Here is a 23,806-nt window from a genome sequence, read left to right on the forward strand (position 1 = left end):
AAGGATTGGAGGAACTGGAATTCCCAAGGGCTGGAATTCCCAATTATTGAAATTGGAATTCCCATGGATTGGAGCTGGAATTACCAAGGATTTGAGGAGCTGAAATTCACAAGGATTGGAGGAGCCAGAATTCCCAAGGGTTGGAGCTGGAATTCCCAAGGCTTGGAGGAACCGGAGTTCCCAAGGATTGAAACTGGAACTCCCATGGATTGGAGCTGTAACTCCCACGGCTCGGAGGAACCAGAGTTCCCAAGAATTGGAGGAGACAGAATTCCCAGGAAAACGACCTGCCGCAATTCCCCTGACCCCAAACCCCCTCCTCCCCCACCCAAAATTCCCTCCATCCCATAAAAACCCCCTCCCACAAATCCCACAAATCCCACAAATCCCACAAATCCCACAAATCCCACAAATCCCACAAATCCCAGCCCCCGGGGCGCCGCCGCTCGTCACCGTCCTTTATTTGGGGAGTGGAGGGGGGGGACCTGCCCCGGAATTCCCGGAAAAAAACCAAAGCCCACCCAATTCCCGGTGGGAATTCCCGGTGGGAATTGCTGGAGGTGACAGAGGCGGGGCGTGGCCGGGGCGTGGCCGCCCTCGTTAAGAGAATTCCTTGACGAACTTGGTGTAGAAGGTGCTGAGCTTCTCCAGGAGCATCTTCAGCTTCTCCGTGGGCGGCAGGATGGTCATCCTGGCGGGATTAAAAAAAAACAAATCCCAAAAAAAACCCCCAAAAAAGCGGGAAAAGCGAGGAGGGATTCCCCCAAAATCCACCCCAAAAAATTTTCCGGAATCGTTGTCCCAGAATTGTCCCAAAAAATAATCAAAAAAAAAAAAAGGACAAAAAAAAATATTTTTTTTTGGCCCAGGAATCGCAAAAGTTGTGGTCAAGGAAAAGCCGGGTTGGGGAATTGGGGATTTGGGGATTTGGGGAATTGGGGAATTGGGATGGGGAATTTGAGGATTTGGGACAGGGGAATTTGAGGATTTGGGATGGGGGATTTGAGGATTTGGGACAGGGGAATTTGAGGATTTGGGATGGGGGATTTGGGACGGGAATTCGGGGATTGGGGATGGGGGGATTTGGGAATTTGGGGTGGAGGAACAGGGAATTTGGGGTGGGGGATTTGGGGATTTTGTGGGGGGGATTTGGGGATTTGGGATGGGGGGATTTGGGATTTGGGAATTTGGGGAATTGGGGGATTTGGGATGGGGGGATTTGGGGATTGGGGATGGGGGGATTTGGGGTGGGGGATTTGGGATTCGGGAATTTGAGGGGGGGGATTTGGGGGGGGATATGGGAATTTGGGAATTTGGGATGGGGGAATTTGGGGATTTGGGTGGGGGGATTTGGCAGGGGGGATTTGGGAATTTGGGATTTGGGCATTTGGGATACGGGAATTTGGGGAATTGGGGATTTGGGGAATTGCGGATTTGGGATGGGGAGATTTGGGGATTTGAGACAGGAGGATTTGGGATGGCGGGATTTGGGAATTTGGGATGGGCGGAATTAGGGATTTGGGATAGGGAGATTTGGGGATTTGGGACGGGGATTTGGGATGGCAGGATTTGGGAATTTGGGATGGGCGGAATTGGGGATTTGGGATGGGGGAATTCGGGATTTGGGAGGGGGGATTTGGGATGGGGGAATCTAGGATGGGGAGATTTGGGGATTTGAGGGGGGAGATTTGAGGATTTGGGATGGGGGATTTGGGATTTGGGCATTTGGGATATGGGAATTTGGGGAACTGGGGATTTGGGATGGGGGGATTTGGGAATTTGGGATGGACGGAATTGGGGATTTGGGATGGGGAGATTTGGGATTGGGAATTTGGGGAACTGGGGATTTGGGATGGGGGGATTTGGGACAGCAGAATTTGGGGATTTGAGAATTGGGAATGGGGGGATTTGGGATGGGGGAGTTGGGGGATTTGGGATGGCAGAATTTGGGGATTTGGGATGGGGGATCTTCTAAGAACTGGGAATTTGGGGTGGGATTTCCTAGCAATAGGGAATTTGGGATGGGATCTCCCAGGAACAGGGAATTTGGGATGGGATCTCCCAGGAACAGGGAATTTAGCGTGGGATCTCCCAGGAACAGGGAATTTGGGATGGGATCTCCCAAGAAGAGGGAATTTGGGGTGGGATCTCCCAGGAACCCACCGGAAGTGGTAGGTGCCTTCCTTCTGTCCGAAGCCGCTTCCCGGGACGACGCAGATCCCGGTTTCCTCCAGGAGCCTCATGCAGAAGAACATGTCTGGGGCCTGCTTCTTCTCCTGGGAATTCGGGATGGGGGACGGGGTGGGAAAAACGGGGATCCCATCCCGCAGGGGGCTGAGGGCTGATCCCACAGACCCCACATGGATCGGGATCGATCCCCGTGAGTCCCACAATTCCTGGGATCAATCCTGATGAGTCCCACAATTCCTGGGATTGATCCCAGTGAATCCCACAACTCCTGGGATCGATCCCAGTGAGTCCCACAATTCCTGGGATTGATCCCAGTGAGTCCCACAACTCCTGGGATCAATCCCCGTGAGACCCACAATTCTTGGGATCGATCCCCGTGAGACCCACAATTCTTGGGATCAATCCTGATGAGTCTCACAACTGCTGGGATTGATCCCAGTGAGTCCCACAATTCCTGGGATTGATCCCAGTGGGTCCCACAATTCCTGGGATCGATCCCAGTGGGTCCCACAATTCCTGGGATTGATCCCAGTGGGTCCCACAACTCCTGGGATCGATCCCACCCAGCCCCACATGGATCAGGGTTGATCCCATCTATCCCAACATCTCCTAGATGAGATCCCTCCCATCCATCCCAGTTGGGATCCCGTCCATTCCCACATCTCCAATTGGAATCCTGTCCATCCCAGTTTGGATCCTGTCCATCCCAGTTGGGATCCCATCCATTTCCACATCTCCCAGCTGGGATCCCATCACAGGATGGATCCCGTCCATCCCCACATCTCCAGGATGGGATCCCGTCCATCCCAGTTGGGATCCCGCCCATCCCAACATCTCCCAGTTTGGATCCCATCCATTCCAACATCTCCCAGTTTGGATCCCATCCATCCCAGTTTGGATCCCATCCATTCCAACATCTCCCAGTTTGGATCCCATCCATCCCAGTTTGGATCCCATCCATTCCAACATCTCCCAGTTTGGATCCTGTCCATCTTCACATCTCCCATTTGGGATCCCACCCATCCCAGTTGGGATCCCGCCCATCCCAACATCTCCCAATTGGGATCCCACCCATCCCAGTTGGGATCCCGCCCATCCCAACATCTCCCAATTGGGATCCCGTCCATCCCAACATCTCCCAGTTTGGATCCCATCCATCCCAGTTTGGATCCTGCCCATCCCAACATCTCCCAGTTGGGATCTCATCTGTCCCAGTTTGGATCACATCCAACCCCACATCTCCATGTTGGGATCCTGCCCATTCCAACATCTCCCAGTTTGGATCCCATCCATCCCAACATCTCCCAGTTGGAATCCCGTTCATCCCAGTTGGGATCCCGCCCATCCCAGTTTGGATCCCGTCCATCCCAACCTCTCCATATTGGTATCCTTCCCATTCCCACATCTCCCAGTTTGGATCCCACCCATTCCACCATCTCCCAGTTGGAATCCCGTCCATCCCAGTTGGGATCCTGCCCATCCCACCATCTCCCAGTTGGGATCCCATCCATCCCAGTTGGGATCCCGTCCATCCCAACATCTCCATATTGGGATCCTGCCCATTCCCACATCTCCCAGTTTGGATCCCACCCATTCCACCATCTCCCAGTCGGGATCCCGTCCACCCCAGTTGGGATCCCGCCCATCCCAGTTGGGATCCCATCCATGCCCCCATCTCCCAGTTGGAATCCCGTCCATCCCAGTTGGGATCCTGCCCATCCCAACATCTCCCAGTCGGGATCCCGTCCATCCCAGTTGGGATCCTGCCCATCCCAACATCTCCCAGTCGGGATCCCGTCCATCCCAGTTGGGATCCCGCCCATCCCAGTTGGGATCCCATCCATGCCCCCATCTCCCCGTTGGAATCCCGTCCATCCCAGTTGGGATCCCATCCATGCCCCCATCTCCCGGTTGGGATCCCGTCCATCCCAGTTGGGATCCCACCCATCCCAACATCTCCCAGTTGCGATCCCACCCATCCCAGTTGGGATCCCGCCCATGCCCCCATCTCCCGGTTGGGACCCGGCCCGTGCTGCCGTTGCCGGCGCGGATCGCGGCGCTGCCGGACCTTGGCGGCGGCCAGGGCGCGCGGCGGGAGGTCGATGCGGGGGAAGGCGTACATGGCGCCCTGCACGGGGTTGCAGTGGATCCCCGGCGTGCGGTTGAACATCTCCTGCGTCAGCCGCGCCTTCTCCGCCAGCGCGCTCAGCACGGCCTCCTTCTCCTGCGGGACGGACGGAGCCGTGGGAATGCTGCTCCGGGACAATCCCGTCCCACTGTCCCATCCCATCCTCCCATCCCAATGTCCCATTATCCCATTACCCCATTATCCCATTATCCCTTTATCTCATTATAATTTCATTATCTCATTATCTCATTATCCCATTATCCCATTATCTTATCATCGCATTATCCCATTCCAATTCAATTCAATTCCATTCCATCCCATTGTCCCATTGTCCCATTATCCATTTATCCCATTATCCCATTATCCCATTATCCCATTATCCCATTATCCCATTATCTCATCCCAATTCAATTCCAGTCCTTTCCATCCCATTATCCCATTATCTCATAATACCATTATCCCCTTATCCCATTATCCCATTATCAAATTATCTCATTATCCCATTATCCCATTGTCCCATTATCTCCTTACCTCATTATCTCCTTATCTCATTTTCTCATTATCTCATTATCCCATTATCCCACTACCCTATTATCCCATTATCCCATTATCTCATTATCTCCGTATCTCATTATCTTATAATCCTCTTATCCCATTATCTCCTTATCTCCTTATATAATTATCTCATTTTCCCATTATCCCATTATCTCATTATCCCATTATCCCATTATCCCATTACCCCATTATCCCATTATCCCATTATTGCATTATCCCATTATCTCATCCCAATTCAATTCCATTCCATTCCATCCCATTGTCCCATTATCCCATTATCCCATTATCCCATTATTGCATTATCCCATTATCTCATCCCAATTCCATTCCGTCCCATCATCCCATCCCATTGTCGCATTATCCCATTATCTCATTATCCCACTATCCCATTATCTCATTATCTCATTATCTCATTATCTCATTATCTCATTATCTCATTATCTCATTATCTCATTATCTCATTATCTCATTATCTCATTATCTCATTATCTCATTATCTCATTATCTCATTATCTCATTATCTCATCCCAATTCCATTCCATTCCATTCCATTCCATTATCTCATTATCTCATTATCCCATTATCCCATTATCCCATTATCTAATTATCCCATCACCCCATCATCCCATTATCCCAATCCCACCACTCCGTACCATCTGGAAGCGCTCGCAGGATGGGTTTGAGTGGATCCATGACCATGAATCCCATCCCATGGATCCCGCCCCATGGATCCCACCCCATGGATTCTGCCCCATGGATCCCATCCCATGGATCCCATGGATCCCATGGATCCCATCCCAATCCCAATCCCAGCGCTCTGTACCGCCTGGAAGCGCTCTTAGGACGGCTCTCCAGGTTTGGGTGGGTCCATGACCATGGATCCCATCCCATGGATCCCATCCCATTATCCCATCCCATGAATCCCATCCGATCGGTACCATCGCATGGATCCCATCCCATGGATCTCATGGATCCCAATCCCAATCCCATCCCATGGATCCCAATCCCAATCCCAATCCCAGCGCTCCGTACCGCCTGGAAGCGCTCGTAGGACGGCTCTCCGGGCTTGGGTGGATCCATGACCGTGAATCCCATCCCATGGATCCCAATCCCAATCTCAATCCCACCCCATGGATCCCATCCCAATCCCAATCCCAATCCCAGCGCTCCGTACCACCTGGAAGCGCTCATAGGACGGCTCTCCGGGTTTGGGTGGATCCATGACCGTGGATCCCATCCCATGGATCCCAATCCCAATCCCACCCCATGGATCCCATGGATCCCATCCCAATCCCAATCCCAATCCCAGCGCTCCGTACCGCCTGGAAGCGCTCGTAGGACGGCTCTCCGGGCTTGGGTGGATCCATGACCGTGAATCCCATCCCATGGATCCCAATCCCAATCTCAATCTCAATCCCACCCCATGGATCCCATCCCATGGATCCCATCCCAATCCCAATCCCAGCGCTCCGTACTACCTGGAAGCGCTCATAGGACGGCTCTCCGGGTTTGGGTGGATCCATGACCGTGGATCCCATCCCATGGATCCCAATCCCAATCCCACCCCATGGATCCCATGGATCCCATCCCAATCCCAATCCCAATCCCAGCGCTCCGTACCGCCTGGAAGCGCTCGTAGGACGGCTCTCCGGGCTTGGGCGGGTCCATGATGATGTCCAGGACCATCTGTCCCGGCACGGGCGGGCACAGCCGGACGGACACGAGCTTGGCGAGCTGCGCCTTCACCTCGGGGTGCAGGTTCACCACCTCCATGTAGCCGCCCCGCAGCCCGCACCTGCCGACGGACACGCCGGCATCGGCACCGCCGGAATCGGCACCGGCACCGCCAGAATCGGCACCGCCAGAAGAACGGTGCAGGCGGCGGGGGCAGCCGGGAGCGGGGGTGGGATCGGCGGGAGGAGGGATGGGATGGGGATGGGGCTGGTGGTGGAATCCGTGGGTGGGTGGGATCCATGGATGGGGGTTTGGGATGGGAATCCATTGATAGTAACCTATGGAGAAGGATCCATGGATAGGATCCATGGATGGGAGCCTACGGAGAAGGATCCATGAATGGGATCCATGGATGGGATCCATGGATGGGAGTTTGCTATGGGATCCATGGATAGGAACCTATGGAGAAGGACCCATGGATGGGATCTGCGGATGGGGGTTTGGGATGGGATCCATGGATGGGAACCTGTGGAGAAGGACCCATGGATGGGATCCAAGGATGGGATTCGTGGATGGGATCCACCTTGGATCCAAGCTGGGATCTGTGGATGGGATCCATGGATGAGGGTTTGGGATGGGACTCCATGGATAGGAACCTATGGAGAAGGACCCATGGATGGGATCTGCGGATGGGAGTTTGGGATGGGAATCCATGGATGGGAACCTGTGGAGAAGGACTCATGGATGGGATCCAAAGATGGGATCCATGGATGGGATCCACCTTGGATCCAAGGTGGAATCCAAGGATGTGATCCATGGATGAGGGTTTGGGATGGGATCCATGGATGGGAACCTATGGAGAAGGATCCATGGATGGGATCTGCGGATGGGGGTTTGGGATGGGATCCATGGATGGGAACCTGTGGAGAAGGACCCATGGATGGGGCTCTGGGATGGGAATCCATGGATAAGACATGGCATCCATGGAATCTCCACATCCGCTGTCACGTCCAACCCCAATCCAGGAGATCCATGGGGTGGTGGCACTTCCATCCTACATCAAATCCATCCCCATCCCAAGGGATCCATGGGGCGGTGGTGGCAGCCCCTGTCCCAACCCCAGGAGATCCATGGGGTGGTGGTGGCATCTCCATCCCCAACCCATGACATCCATGACAATCCATGACCCCAATCCCAACCCCAGGAGATCCATGGGATGGTGACATCTCCATCCCCAATCCATGACCCAAATCCCACCCCCAGGAGATCCATGGGGTGGTGACATCTCCATCCCCAATCCATGACATCCATGACAATCCATGACCCCAATCCCAACCCCAGGACATCCATGGGGTGGTGGTGACATCTCCATCCCCAATCCAAGACATCCATGGGGTGGTGGTGGCATCTCCATCCCCAATCCAAGACATCCATGGGGTGGTGGTGGCATCTCCATCCCCAATCAATAACATCCATGACATCCATGACCCCAATCCCACCCCCAGGAGATCCATGGGGTGGTGACATCTCCATCCCCAATCCATGACCCAATCCCACGCCCAGGAGATCCACAGGGTGGTGGCATCTCCATCCCCAATCCATGACCCCAATCCCAATCCCAGGAGATCCATGGGTTGGTGGTGGCATCTCCATCCCCAATCCATGACCCCAATCCCAATCCCAGGACATCCATGGGGTGGTGGTGGCATCTCCATCCCCAATCCATGACATCCATGGGGTGGTGGTGGCATCTCCATCCCCAATCCATGACCCCAATCCCCCCCCCAGGAGATCCATGGGGTGGTGGCATCTCCATCCCCAATCCATGACATCCATGGGGTGGTGACATCTCCATCCCCAATCCATGACCCAAATCCCACCCCCAGGAGATCCATGGGGTGGTGACATCTCCATCCCCAATCCATGACATCCATGACATCCATGACCCCAATCCCAACCCCAGGAGATCCATGGGGTGGTGGCATCTCCATCCCACGTCTCATGGGACCCGTGGGGACCTCGGCCGCCAGGCGGGGTGGGGTGGGGGGGGTGACAATCCCGGCATTCCCAGGACTCACTCTCCCATGAATCCCTTGGAGATGGAGTGGAAGGAGGCCAACTCCACCGAGTCCGAGTAGGGCGGCCCCATCTCCATCAGGACCTTCTTGAAGGAGTGGAAGGCCGAGCCCTCGGCGTAGACGTTGTCCTGGTACACCTGGGGGTGGGCGGTGGGGACACCCCGGGATGTCACCCGGAATTCCGGGCTTTTCCCGGGAATGGGGACTGCCCCGCCCCCCCTGGGTCAGCCCCGGCCCCGCCCACCTCATCAGCCATGAGGAAAAGCTTCTCCTCGTAGGCGAACTTGATGACGTCCTCGATGCATTCCCGGCTCTGCACCTGGCCTGGGACAGCCACGGCTGTCATCCCACCCTGGATGTCCCACGGATCCCGCCCCATGGATCCCACCCCACGGATCCCGCCCCATAGATATCATCCCATGGATATCATCCCATGGATCCCGCCCCACGGATCCCGCCCCATAGATATCATCCCACGGATCCCACCCCATAGATATCATCCCATGGATATCATCCCATGGATCCCACCCCACGGATCCCGCCCCATGGATCCCATCCCATGGATATCATCCCATGGATCCCACCCCACAGATATCATCCCACGGATCCCGCCCCACGGATCCCGCCCCATAGATATCATCCCATGGATCCTGCCCCATAGATATCATCCCATGGATATCATCCCATGGATCCCACCTCAGATATCCCACCCCATGGGTCCCACCCCATGGATTCCACCCCATATATCCCACCCCATGGATACCAGCCCATAGATATCATCCCATGGATCCCATCCCATGGATCCCACCCCATAGATATCATCCCACGGATCCCGCCCCATAGATATCATCCCATGGATCCTGCCCCATAGATATCATCCCATGGATCCCACCCCATGGATCCCACCCCATAGATATCATCCCGTGGATCCCACCTCAGATATCCCGCACCATGGATCCCACCCCATAGATATCATCCCATGGATCCTGCCCCATAGATATCATTCCATGGATATCATCCCATGGATCCCGCCCCACGGATCCCGCCCCATAGATATCATCCCATGGATCCTGCCCCATAGATATCATCCCATGGATATCATCCCATGGATCCCACCCCATGGATCCCGCCCCATAGATATCATCCCATGGATCCTGCCCCATATGTCCCGCCCCACAGATCCCACTCCATATATCCCACGCCACGGATCGCACCCCACGGCCCCCGCCCCACAGATCCCACTCCATAAATCCCACCCCACAGATCCCACCCCACGGATCGCACCCCACGGCCCCCGCCCCACAGATCCCATCCCAGATGTCCCACCCCACAGATCCCACCCCACGGATCGCCCCCCACGGCCCCCGCCCCACAGGCGGCGCCCCCCGGCCGTTACCGGTGGGGTTGCCGGGGTTGATGATGCAGAGCACGCGGGGGCAGCAGCGCCGCCGGCCCTCGTTCAGCGCCCGCCGCAGCTCGGCCACGTCCAGCGCCCAGCAGCGCTCCTCGGCCAGGAAATAACCGAGCTGCGCCGCGTCCAGCTCGGCCAGCGCCGCCGAGTACAGCGGGTACTGCGGGATCGGGATCAGCACCCCCGTGCGCGACGAGCCCGAGCCCCACACCAGCAGCTTCAGCATGCTCTGGGGACAGCCAGGGGGGACAGTCAGGGGGTGGGATGGGGGACACTGAGGGGACAGTGAGGGGACAGAGATGGGGACAATCATGGGACAATCATGGGGCAATCGGGGGTGGGAATCGGGACAGTGAGGGGACAGAGATGGGACATTGAGGGGACAGCGAGGGGAGAGGATGGGGACAATCAGGGGGTGGGATGGGGGACACTGAGGGGACACTGAGGGGACAATCGGGATCAGCACCCCCGTGCGCGACGAGCCCGAGCCCCACACCAGCAGCTTCAGCATGCTCTGGGGACAGCCAGGGGGGACAGTCAGGGGACAGCGAGGGGACAATCAAGGGGTGGGAATCAGGACATGGAGGGGACAGTGAGGGGACAGAGATGGGGACAATCATGGGACAATCAGGGGGTGGGAATCGGGACACTGAGGGGACAGCGAGGGGAGAGGATGGGGACAATCAGCGGACAGTCAGGGGGTGGGATGGGGGACACTGAGGGGACCATGAGGAGACAATCAAGGGGTGGGAATCGGGACATGGAGGGGACAGTGAAGGGACAGAGATGGGGACAATCATGGGACAATCATGGGGCAATCAGGGGGTGGGAATCGGGACAGTGAGGGGACAGAGATGGGACATTGAGGGGACAGCGAGGGGAGAGGATGGGGACAATCAGGGGGTGGGATGGGGGACACTGAGGGGACACTGAGGGGACAATCGGGATCAGCAACCCCGTGCGCGACGAGCCCGAGCCCCACACCAGCAGCTTCAGCATGCTCTGGGGACAGCCAGGGGGGACAGTCAGGGGACAGCGAGGGGACAGCGAGGGGACACTCAGGGGGTGGGAATTGGGACATTGAGGGGACAGTGAAGGGACAGAGATGGGGACAATCATGGGGCAATCAGGGGGTGGGAATCGGGACAGTGAGGGGACAGAGATGGGACACTGAGGGGACAGCGAGGGGAGAGGATGGGGACAGTGAGGGGGTGGGATGGGGGACACTGAGGGGACCATGAGGGGACAATCAGGGGGTGGGAATCGGGACAAGGAGGGGACAATGAGGGGACAGCGAGGGGACGGGTTTGGATGGGAATCGTGGGGACATTGAGGGGACAGGCTGTGGTGGCAATCAGGACATTGAGGGGACAGTGAGGGGACAGAGTGGGGACAGTCGGGATGGGTTGGGGTGGGAATCAAGGCATGGATGGGACATCGTGGGGACAATGAGGGGACACCGTGGGGTGGCAATCAGGACATTGAGGGGACACTGAGGGGACATGGGGATGATGAGGGGACAGTAAGGGGTGGAGATAGAGGCCACGGACACGGGGACATCGTGGGGACATCACGGGGACATGGTTGGGGTGGCCGTGGGGACAATGAGGGGACAGGATGGTGAGCCCAGGGGACAGTGGGGACAATGGACAGGACGGTGGGGACAATGAGGGGACAGGAGCTTGGGGACAGCGTGGGGACAACTGGGCGGTGGCGATGGCACACGGACACGAGGGGGACAACGAGGGGGACAACGAGGGGGACAACGCCGCGCTCCCCCCAGCGACAGCGCCGCCATCGCCACGGCAACCGCACGGCCTTGGGGACAACGCGGTGCCACCCCCCCCCGAGGAGGAGAAGCTGGCGCTGTCCCCAGGCGAGGCGTGGGGACACCAAGGACACAAGTGCCACCCCCCCCTCCTCCTCCTCCCGCCGCACAAAGGTCCCTTTGTCGCCGCCCGCCGTGGGAACGGCCGGGGGGTGGCACCGCGCCCGGTGTCCCCGGGATGGCGGCGGCGGGGGGGGGGGGAGGTGGTGGCCGATGTCGCCGTACCACGATGGCGTCGCTGGCGCCGGTGGACAGGAAGATGTCGTCGGCCTTGGCGGGGACGCCGTCGCGCCGCTCGATGTAGCGCGCCACGCTCTCCCGCACCATCTGCACGCCGGGGCTGGCGCTGTAGGCGCCTGAGGAAGGGGACGCGGGTGTCACCTCCCCGCGCGGTGTCACCTCCCCGCGCGGTGCCAGCGGCGCTGTCCCCTCCCCGGGGAGGTGACACCGACCCACGCTCTGGCCGGCGCAGGCCGCCAGCAGTCGCTGGGCGCGCTCCTTGGCGTCGCTGGGCAGGGACGCGTCCTTCATCAGCTCCGGGCACAGGCACAGCGCTGTCACCTGGCCGAGGGGACAGCCGGGTGACAGCACAGGGGTGGCAGCGGCCCGGTGGCCCCGCCGCGTCCCCAGGGCCGTACCTGGCGGACGAAGGTGATGGGCTGCTGGCCCATGGCGTGCGCGTCGCCGATGTTGGCCTTGATCACCTCGGTGAAGGGCTTGGGGACACCCTGGGGGACAGCGGGGACGGGGGCGGGGACAAGGGACAGGGACACGGACAGGGATGGGGACAAGGGACAGGGATGGGGACAGCAGGGACAGGGATGGCAGGGACAGGGACAGGGACAGGGATGGGGACAAGGGATAGGGACAACGGGACAGGGATGGTGACAGGGACGGGGACAGGGACAGGGACAGGGGTGGGGATGGGGACAGCAGGGACAGGGATGGGGACAAGGGACAGGGACAGGGATGGCAGGGATAGGGATGGGGACAGGGACAGGGACGGGAACAGGGACAGGGACAGGGATGGGGACAGGGATGGGGACAACAGGGACAAGGATGGCAAGGACAGGGATGGTGACAGGAATGGGGACAAGGGACAGGGACAGGACAGGGACAGAGATGGGGACAAGGGACAAGGATGGGGACAAGGGACAGGGACAAGAGGACAGGGATAGAGACAGGGATGGGGACAGTGGGGACAGGGACAGGGACAGGGACAGGAATAGGGACAAGGGGACAGGGACAGGACAGGGGCAGGGATGGGGACAGCAGGGACAAGGATGGGGACAGGGACAGGGACAAGGGGACAGGGACGGGAACAAGGGAAAGGGACAGGGACAGGGATGGCAGGGACAGGGATGGGGACAGGGACAGGACAGGGACAAGGGACAAGGATGGGGACAGGGGACAGGGACAAAACCAGGTCGGGGGTCACGACCTGCCCGTCCCTCCGCAGGGCCACCCCCGCTGTCACACGGCTGTCACCAGCAGGGGGGTGGCACCACCCCCGTGTCCCCTGTCCGGCGGGGAGCAGGAATGGGGACATTGGGGACATCGGGGACCTCCTTGGGGACCTCCTTGGGGACAGCAGGGTGGCAGCGATGTCCCCACCCCCGGCGCCCAGGTGACCGCGGCCACTCGGGCCGGACTTTGGCCACCTCGGACTCTGCCCGCGGGGTGGCACCGCCCCGAATGTGTCACCTCTGTCACCCGTGTCCCCTCCTGACCCCTGCCACCCCCCGCTGCCACCACCGGAATGTCGCCAAGCCCCTCCCCCACCCCCCCAAAAAGGGACCCCCGGGCGTGGGAAAGTTCCCGGGTAGGGGAGGGGACACAGGTAAGAACCATTTTGGGGGGGAAAATCCTTTTTTTTGGGGGGAACAATTCCTTTTTCGGGTGTTAAAATTTCTTTTTTGGGGATAAAAATACTTTTTTTGGGAGAAACGCCTTTTTTGGGGCGACAAATCCTTTTTTGGGGGGAAAATTCCTTTTTTTGGGGGAAAATTCCTTTTTTTGGGGGAAAAAAGTACTTTTTTGGGCGAAAAAAAATCCTCTTTTTGAGGGGGAAAAATTCATTTTTTAGGGTAAAAATCACATTTTTGGGGGGAAAATTTCTTTTTTGGGGGGAAAATTCCCTTTTTTGGGGGAAAAAGTCCTTTTTTGGGAGAAACTCCTCTTTTTTGGGGGGAAAATTCCTTTTTTGGGAGAAACTCCTCTTTTTTGGGGGGAAAATTCCTTTTTTGGGGGAAAACCGTTTTTTGGGGGAAACTCCTTTTTTTAGGGTAAAAATCCCTTTTTTGGGGCATAAAAATCCTTTTTTTTTTGGAAAAATCCCTTTTTTAGGGTAAAAAATCCCTTTTTTGGGGGGAAAAATTCCTTTTTTTGGGATAAGAATCCTCTTTTGGGGGAAACTCCATTTTTTTGGGGAAAAATTCCTTTTTTGGGGGAAAACGTTTTTTGGGGGATAAAAATTCCATTTTTGGGGGTGTTTTTGGGGCGGGAGGGGCCAAGTTTGGGGTGCCCCATTTGGGGTGGGGGGTGCAGGGAGGGAGCCCCGGGTTTGGGGGGGTCCCGATTTTGGGGGTCCCGGTTTGGGGTCTGGGGTCCCGATTTGGGGTCGGGGGTCCCAATTTTGGGATTGGAGGTCCCGGTTTTGGGGGTCCCGGTTTGGAGTCTGGGGTCCCGATTTGAGGTCGGGGGGTCCCGATTTAGGGTGGCGGGGGGGTCCCGATTTTGGGGGGGTCCCGATTTGGGGTCGAGGACCCGATTTGGGTTCGAGGGTCCCGATTTTGGGGGTCCCGGTTTGGGGTCTGGGGTCCCGATTTGGGGTCGGGGGGTCCCAATTTTGGGATTGGAGGTCCCGGTTTTGGGGGGTCCCGGTTTGGAGTCTGGGGTCCCGATTTGAGGTCGGGGGGTCCCGATTTAGGGTGGCGGGGGGGTCCCGATTTTGGGGGGGTCCCGATTTGGGGTCGAGGACCCGATTTGGGTTCGAGGGTCCCGATTTTGGGGTTGGGGTCCCGATTTGGGGTTGGGGGTCCCGATTTGGGTTCGAGGGTCCCGATTTGGGGTTGGGAGGGTTCGGATTTTGGGGTTGGGGGTCCCGATTTTGGGGTCGGGGGGTCCCGATTTGGGGTCTGGGGTCCCGATTTAGGGTTGGGGGGGTTCCGATTTTGGGGGTCCCGATTTTGGGGTCGATGGTCCCGATTTGGGGTCGGGATACCCCGGTTTGGGGTTCGAGGTCCCGATTTGGGTTCGAGGGTCCCGATTTTGGGGTTGGGGGGTCCCGGTTTTGGGGTCGGGATATCCCTGTCCGGGAGGGTTATCCCGGTTTGGGGTCGGGATATCCCGGTTTGGGGTCGGGTTATCCCGGTCCGGGAGGGTTATCCCGGTTTGGGGTTGAGTTATCCCGGCCCAGGAGGATTATCCCGGTTTGGGGTCGGGATATCCCGGTTTGGGGTCGGGTTATCCCGGCCCAGGAGGATTATCCCGGTTTGGGGTCGGGTTATCCCGGTTTGGGGTCGGGTTATCCCGGTTCTGTGGGGCTGTTCCCGGTTCGGGCTCGCCTTCTCCCGCTCCAGGACGGATTGTCCCGGTTCCTGGGGGGCACTTCCCGGTCCCGGACGGGCTGTCCCGGTTCGGGCTCGCCTTCTCCCGCTCCAGGACGGGCTGTCCCGGTTCGTGGGGGGCATTTCCCGGTCCAGGACGGGTTGTCCCGGTTCGGGATCTCCTTCTCCCGCTCCAGGACGGGCTGTCCCGGTTCCTGGGGGGCATTTCCCGGTCCAGGACGGATTGTCCCGGTTCGGGATCTCCTTCACCCCGCTCCAGGACTGAGTGTCCCGGTTCGTGGGGGGCATTTCCCGGTCCAGGACGGGTTGTCCCGGTTCGGGATCTCCTTCTCCCGCTCCAGGACGGGCTGTCCCGGTTCCTGGGGGGGCATTTCCCGGTCCAGGACGGATTGTCCCGGTTCGGGATCTCCTCCTCCCGCTCCAGGACGGATTGTCCCGGTTCCTGGGGGGCATTTCCCGCTCCAGGACGGATTGTCCCGGTTCGGGATCGTCTCCTCCCGCTCCAGGACCGAGTGTCCCGCTTGCCCCGCGGTTCCTCCCGGTCCGCTCGTGTCCTGTCCCGTTCCGTTCGGTTTTTTTTTTTTTGGATTCTTTTTGGGGTTCTTTTGGGTTTTTTTTTTTTTGTTTTTCCCGGTACCTTGCGCAGTTCCTGCTCCAGCTCCGTGGCGCGCACGACGATGGGGCCGCGCACCGCGTACTCCACGCGGCGGATGGCGGGGTTCATGCACTCGGGGCTCAGCACCGGGCCCCGCCGGACCCCGCCGGCCGCCGCCGCCGCCGCCGCGGCCGCCATCGCCAGGAGCCTGCGGGGCCGCAGCGCCCTCAGCGCCCGCATCGCCCCCGCGGGACGCCGCGACAACGGCGGGCCACGGCCGCCCCCTGCCCTCCTCCCGCCGGGGACACCGCCCCGGAGCCGCCCCCGGTGAGGCCGGCAAGGTCCCCGGGGCACCGCGGGGCTGGAGGAGCGGCGGAGCGCTCCGGGGCAACGGGCAACGGGCGAGGGGCAACGGGCAAGGGGCGAGCGGCAACGGGCCAAGGGCAACGGGCCAAGGGCAACGAGCCAAGGGCAACGGGCAAGGGGCAGGGACAGGGACGGGCGGGGCAGCGGGACACCGGGAAACGGGGGGGACCGGGACACCGGGAAACGGGGGGGAACCGGGAAAGGGGGGTGGCACCGGGACAGCGGGAATGGGACATCAGGAAGGGGACACTGGGAATGGGAATTGGCACCGGGAGCGGGGACAAACGGGGGTGGGACACCGGGAATGGGAATTGGCACCGGGAAAGGGACAAACGGGGATGGGACACCGGGAATGGGACATCGGGAAGGGGACTGGCACCGGGAACGGGACAAACGGGGATGGGACACCGGGAATGGGAGTTGGCACCGGGAACGGGGATAAACGGGGGTGAGACACCGGGAAGGGACATCGGGAATGGGAATTGGCACCGGGAATGGGACAAACGGGGATGGGGACACCGGGAATGGGCACGTGGCAGCGGGAACGGGGACAAACCGGGATGGGACACCGGGAAGGGGACATCGGGAATGGGAATTGGCACCGGGAATGGGACAAACGGGGATGGGGGCACCGGGAATGGGACTGGCACCGGGTGCGGGGATAAACGGGGATGGGACACCGGGAATGGAATTGGCACCGGGAATGGGACAAACGGGGATGGGACACCGGGAATGGGACACTGGGAATGGGACTGGCACCGGGAACGGGGATGGGACACCGGGAAGGGGACATCAGGAAGGGGACACCGGGAATGGGAATTGGCATCGGGAGCGGGGACAAACGGGGATGGGACACCGGGACTGGGCACGTGGCAACGGGTGGCACCGGGACACCGGGAAAGGGGTGGCACCGGCGACAATCGGTACGGGGAAAGGGGGTGGCACCGGGAATGAGCACGTGGCAGCGGGGACAGCGGGGACAGGGACAGGGGTGGCACCGGGACACCGGGAAAGGGGTGGCACCGGCGACAATCGGTACGGGGGTGGCACCGGGCGCGGGACACCGGGACAGGGGTGGCACCCGGACAGGGGGTGGCACCGGCGACAACCGGTACGGGGAAAGGAGGTGGCACTGGGACACTGGGACTCGGGGTGGCACCGGGAAGGGGACACCGGGAATGGGACGCAAGGAGCGGGCACGTGGCAGCGGGGACAGAGGGCACAGGGGACAGGGGGTGGCACCGGGAGCGGGGACAGCTGGCACGGGGGGTGGCACCGGGACAGGGGACACCGGGACGGGGGGGTGGCACCGGGACAGGGGGTGGCACCGGGACAGGGGGTGGCACCGGGACGGGGGGGACACCGGGACAGGGGGTGGCACCGGGACAGGGATACCGGGACAGGAGGTAGCATCGGGACAGGGATACCGGGACAGGAGGTGGCATCGGGAGCGGGGACAGCTGGCACGGGGGTGGCACCGGGACAGGGACACCGGGACGGGGGGTGGCACCGGGAAGGGGACACCGGGACGGGGTGGCACCGGGACAGGAGGTGGCACCGGGACAGGAGGTGGCACCGGGAAGGGGACACCGGGACAGGGGGTGGCACCGGGAAGGGGACACCGGGACAGGGGGTGGCACCGGGACAGGGGGGTGGCACCGGGACAGGGACACCGGGAAGGGGACACCGGGACAGGAGGTGGCACCGGGACAGGGGACACCGGGACCGGGGGTGGCACCGGGACAGGAGGTGGCACCGGGACAGGGGACACCGGGACCGGGGGGTGGCACGGGGACAGGAGGTGGCACCGGGACAGGGGACAACTGCCACGGGGGTGGCACCGGGAACGTGGCACCGGGGACAACGGGCACCGGGAAGGGGGGTGGCACCGCGACAAGTGCCACCGCACGGGATGGGGACAGGCGACACGAGGGTGGCGCGATGTGGGGATTTGGGAGCCCAGACCCCCCCCTCCCCCCACCAAAATGTCCCCAAATTGTCCCCAAATTCCTCACATCGCCCCCCAGCGGCTCCAACCGCCGCGCCCGCGCTGGCCACGCCCCCCCGCTGTCAATCAACCGTTACCACGCCCACTAGGAGGTGATTGGCTGCGAGCGCAAGGGGCGGCGCCGGGAGCGTCCAAAATGCGGCGGGGGGGTGGGGGGGGGTCGGTTTGGGAAACACCCCCCCCCCCTCCATTGGGGGTCCCGATGGATCCTCCCGTTTGGGGACCCCCCACTGGGGGCACCCCCAAAATTAGGGACCCCATAGAACCCAAAATTGGGGGTTCCTGTAGATTTCCCCCAAAATTACCCCATAGACCCCCCCCCAAATTAGGGGATCCTATAGATCCCCACAATAGGGACCCCATAGAGCCCCCCCAAAATTAGGGACCCCCATAATTGGGGGTCTCTACAGACCCCACCCCAAAATTAGGTGACCCCAGGGAGCCCCCTAAAATTAGGGACCCCATAGAACCCCCCCAAAATTAGGGACCCATAAATCCCAAATAGAGACCCCATAAATCCCCATTAGGGACCCCATAAATCCCCCATTAGAGACCCCCATAAATCCCCATTACAGACCCCATAAATCCCAAATAGAGACCCCATAAATCCCCCATTAGAGACCCCATAAATCCCCATTACAGACCCCATAAATCCCAAATAGGACCCCATAAATCCCCTTTACAGACCCCAAAAATCCCCCATTACAGACCCTATAAATCCCCCATTAGAGACCCCATAAATCCCCATTACAGACCCCATAAATCCCAAATAGAGACCCCATAAATCCCCCATTAGAGACCCCATAAATCCCCATTACAGACCCCATAAATCCCAAATAGAGACCCCATAAATCCCCTTTACAGACCCCAAAAATCCCCCATTACAGACCCTATAAATCCCCCATTAGAGACCCCATAAATCCCCATTAGAGACCCCATAAATCCCCCATAGAGACCCCATAAATCCCCCATTAGAGACCCCATAAATCCCAAATAGAGACCCCATAAATCCCCCATTACAGACCCCATAAATCCCAAATAGAGACCCCATAAATCCCCATTAGGGGACCCCATAAATCCCCATTAGAGACCCCATAAATCCCCATTAGGGACCCCATAAATCCCAAATAGAGACCCCATAAATCCCCATTAGAGACCCCATAAATCCCCCATTACAGACCCCATAAATCCCAAATAGAGACCCCATAAATCCCCCATTACAGACCCTATAAATCCCCATTACAGACCCCATAAATCCCCCATTACAGACCCCATAAATCCCCTTTACAGACCCCAAAAATCCCCCATTACAGACCCCATAAATCCCCATTACAGACCCTATAAATCCCCCATTAGAGACCCCATAAATGCCAAATAGAGACCCCATAAATCCCCCATTACAGACCCCATAAATCCCCATTACAGACCCCATAAATCCCCCATTAGAGACCCCCATAAATCCCAAATAGAGACCCCATAAATCCCCATTAGAGACCCCATAAATCCCCCATTACAGACCCTATAAATCCCCATTACAGACCCCATAAATCCCCCATTACAGACCCCATAAATCCCCATTACAGACCCTATAAATCCCCCATTAGAGACCCCATAAATGCCAAATAGAGACCCCATAAATCCCCCATTACAGACCCCATAAATCCCCCATTAGAGACCCCATAAATCCCCAATAGAGACCCCATAAATCCCAAATAGAGACCCCATAAATCCCCATTAGGGACCCCATAAATCCCAAATAGAGACCCCATAAATCCCCCATTAGAGACCCCATAAATCCCCATTAGGGACCCCATAAATCCCAAATAGAGACCCCATAAATCCCCCATTAGGGACCCCATAAATCCCAAATAGAGACCCCATGAATCCCCAATTACAGACCCCATAAATCCCCCATTACAGACCCCATAAATCCCCAAATTGGATCCCCCAAATCCCATTTTCCCCTAAATTCCCCCATTTAGAATCCCCCAAATCCCAAATTCCTCCAAATTCCCCAAAATTCCCCCATTTAGGATCCCCCAAATCCCAAATTTCCCCTTTTAGGATACCCTAAACACCAAATTTCCCCTTTTAGGATCCCCCTAAATCCCAAATTCCCACGTTTAGGATCTCCTAAACCCCAAATTCCTCCAAATTCCCACAAATTCCCCTGTTTAGGACCCCCTAAATCCCAAATTTCCCCTTTTAGGATCCCCATAAATCCCAAATTCCCCCATTTACCATCCCCTAAAACCCAAATTTCCCCATATAGGACCCCCTAAATCCCACATTTCCCCAAATTCCCCCATTTAGGATCCCCCAAATCTCCCATTTAGGATCCCCTAAATCCCAATTTTCCTCAAATTTCCCCCATTTAGGATCCTCTAAACCCCAAATTCCCCCATTTAGGATCCCCCAAATCCCAAATGTCCCCCATTTAGGATCCCCTAAATCCTGAATTTCCCCATTTTGGATCCCCCCAATCCTAAATTCCCCCAATTTAGGATCCCCCAAATCCAAAATTCCCCCATTTAGGATCCCCCAAAACTCCCATTTAGGATCCCCTAAACCCCAGATTTCCCCTTTTAGGATCCCCCTAAATCCCAAATTCCCACATTCAGCATCCCCTAAATCCCAAATTCCCCCATTTAGGATCTCCTAAACTTCAAATTCCTCCAAATTCCCCTAAATTCCCCCATTTAGGATCCCCTAAACCCCAAATTCCTCCAAATTCCCACAAATCCCCCCATTTAGGATCCCCAAATCCCAAATTCCCCCAAATTCCCTCATTTAGGATTGCCCAAATCCCAAATTCCCCCCAAATTTCCCCCATTTAGGATCCCCTAAACCCCAAATTCCTCCAAATTCCCCCATTTAGGATCCCCCAATTCCCAAATTCACCCATTTAGGATCCCCTAAATCCCAAATTCCTCCAAATTCCCCACATTTAGGATTCCCCAAATCCCAAATTCCCTCATTTAGGATTGCCCAAACCCCAAATTTCCCCTTTCAGGATCCCCTAAATCCCAATTTCCCCCAAATTCCCCCATTTACGATCCCCTAAATCCCAATTTCACCCCAAATTCCCCCTTTTAGGATCCCCTAAATCCCAATTCCCCCATTTAGGATCCCCTAAATCCCAAATTCCTCCAAATTCCCCCATTTAGGATCCCCTAAATCCCAATTTCACCCAAATTCCCCCTTTTAGGATCCCCTAAATCCCAATTTCACCCAAATTCCCCCCTTTTAGGATCCCCTAAATCCCAATTTCCCCATTTAGGATCCCCTAAATCCCAAATTCCCCCAATTTCCCCATTTAGGATCCCCTAAATCCAAATTCCCCCCAAATTCCCCCATTTAGGATCCCCTAAATCCCAATTTCCCCATTTAGGATCCCCTAAATCCCAATTTCCCCATTTAGGATCCCCCTAAATCCCAATTTCCCCATTTAGGATCCCCTAAATCCCAATTTCCCCCCAAATTTCCCCATTTAGGATCCCCTAAAACCGCGCTGACCCCAAAACCCCATTCCCATTCCGGGGCACCTTATAGGGCCGCCCCACCCCCTTATCAACCCCCACCCCCTTATCAGCCCCTTCCAGCACCCAAAAAAACCCCAAAAAACCCCAAAACCACCCCAAAACCGCCCCACCCCTTTCCCCTATAACTCCGGGGGGTTTTTTTGGGGTTTTTGGGGTGGGGTTTTGGGGTCGGGGGAGCGTTTTGGGGTCACCCTACAAGCTCTGACCTTTCCCTGCAGCTGCCGCGGCCCGAAATAGGATCGGGATCGGGGGCGGGGAAGATTTGGGATTTTGGGGGGGGCCCCGCCCCCATAAAGGGCCACCCCCAAAAAAAAAACCAAAACAAAACAAAAAAACCCCAAAAGTTTTTAGGGCGGGGTTGTTTTTTGGGGTGGGGATGTGGGAGGGGTTTTGGGGTTCCTAAAGGGATTTGGGGTTTCATTTAGGATTGGGGGATCCAAAAAGTTCTCAGTGTGGGATTGGGGGATCCTAAAAACCCCGAATGTGGATTTAGGGGATCCCAAAACCCCAAATGTGGATTTGGGGTCCCTAAAACCCCATATAGGATTTAGAGGATCCCAAAACCCCTAAATATGGATTTGGGGGATCCCAAAACTTCCCTGTAGGATTTTAGGGTCCCCAAAACCCCATATAGGATTGGGGGGATCCCAAAACTTCCCGATAGGATTTTGGGGTCCCCGAAACCCCAAATGTGGATTTGGGGGATCCCAAAATTTTCCTATAGGATTTAGGGGCTCCCAAAACCCCATATAGGATTTAGGGGATCCCAAAACCCCATATAGGATTGGGGAGTTCCCAAAATTTTCCTATAGGATTTAGGGGATTCCAAAACCTCAAATGTGGATTTGGGGGACCCCAAAAATTCCCTATAGGATTTTGGGGTCCCCAAAACCCCAAATGTGGATTTGGGGGATCCCAAAACCCCAAATGTGGATTAGGGGGATCCCAAAACCCCATATAGGATTTAGGGGTTCCCAAAACCCCATATAGGATTTGGGGGATCCCAAAACATCCCAAATATGGATTTGGGGGATCCCAAAAACCCAAATTTGAATTTGGGCTCCCCAAAACCCCATATAGGATTTGGGGGATCCCAAAACCCCAAATGTGGATTTAGGGGTCCCCAAAACCCCAAATGTGGGATTTAGGGGATCCCAAAACCCTAAATATGAATTTAGGGAATCCCAAAACTTTCCTATAGGATTTAGGGGACTCCAAAAACCCCAAATGTTTGGGATCCCAAAACCCTAAATGTGGGATTTAGGGGATCCCAAAACGCCATATAGGATTTTGGGGGTTCCCAAAATTTTTCTATATGATTTAGGGTGTCCAAAACCTTAAATATGAATTTGGGGGTTCCCAAAATTTTCCTATAGGATTTAGGGGATCCCAAAACCCCAAATGTGGATTTAGGGGATCCCAAAACTTCCCTGTAGGATTTTGGGGTCCCCAAAACCCCATATAGGATTTGGGGGATCCCAAAACCCCAAATGTGGATTTGGGGTATCCCAAAATTTCCCTATATGATTTAGAGGATCCCAAAACCCCAAATGTGGATTTAAGGGATCCCCAAAACCCAATATAGGATTTAGGGGTCCCCAAAACCCCAAATGTTGGATTTAGGGGATCCCAAAACCCCGTGTAGGTTTTGTGGCATCCCAAAACCCCAAGAAGGAATTTCGGGCTCCCCGCTGCAGATTTGGGGTCCCCCGCCCCACCCTAAATGTGACTTTTGGGGGTTTCCTGTCCCCTCCCCACATTTTGGGGTCCCCAATAGGATTTAGGGTCCCCTTTTCACCCCAAAAAAAACCCCAAAAAAAGAAACCACGACACTGAATCGCTGCGACACCGACCCCGTTCCT

General features: G+C 57.1%; 1 protein-coding gene across 1 annotated transcript; it reads right to left on the minus strand.

The window, feature by feature from the left end:
* Nucleotides 1-456: 456 nt before the first annotated feature.
* Nucleotides 457-16,268, minus strand: GPT (glutamic--pyruvic transaminase). The gene is made up of 11 exons (XM_053974894.1): nucleotides 16,071-16,268; nucleotides 12,503-12,592; nucleotides 12,317-12,425; nucleotides 12,090-12,220; nucleotides 10,022-10,265; nucleotides 8,870-8,949; nucleotides 8,626-8,762; nucleotides 6,494-6,668; nucleotides 4,259-4,414; nucleotides 2,164-2,276; nucleotides 457-691 (listed from the first exon to the last, which is right to left on the minus strand). The coding sequence occupies exons 1-11, from the start codon at nucleotides 16,266-16,268 to the stop codon at nucleotides 601-603; spliced, it is 1,524 nt and encodes a 507-aa protein (XP_053830869.1). The 3' UTR covers nucleotides 457-600.
* Between the last annotated feature and the right edge of the window lie 7,538 nt (nucleotides 16,269-23,806).

The sequence above is a fragment of the Vidua macroura genome, chromosome 1 (assembly GCF_024509145.1).
Source record: "Vidua macroura isolate BioBank_ID:100142 chromosome 1, ASM2450914v1, whole genome shotgun sequence".
Taxonomy (NCBI): Eukaryota; Metazoa; Chordata; class Aves; order Passeriformes; family Viduidae; genus Vidua; species Vidua macroura.

Coding starts and splice junctions, on each gene's coding strand:
- GPT (XM_053974894.1), bottom strand. CDS start 16,268: ATGCGGGCGCTGAGGGCGCTGCGGCCCCGCAGGCTCCTGGCGATGGCG. Junction 8,950..10,021: donor CAACCCCGGCAACCCCACCG/GTAACGGCCGGG, acceptor TGGCTGTCCCAG/GCCAGGTGCAGAGCCGGGAA. Junction 6,669..8,625: donor TCCAAGGGATTCATGGGAGA/GTGAGTCCTGGG, acceptor GTCCGTCGGCAG/GTGCGGGCTGCGGGGCGGCT.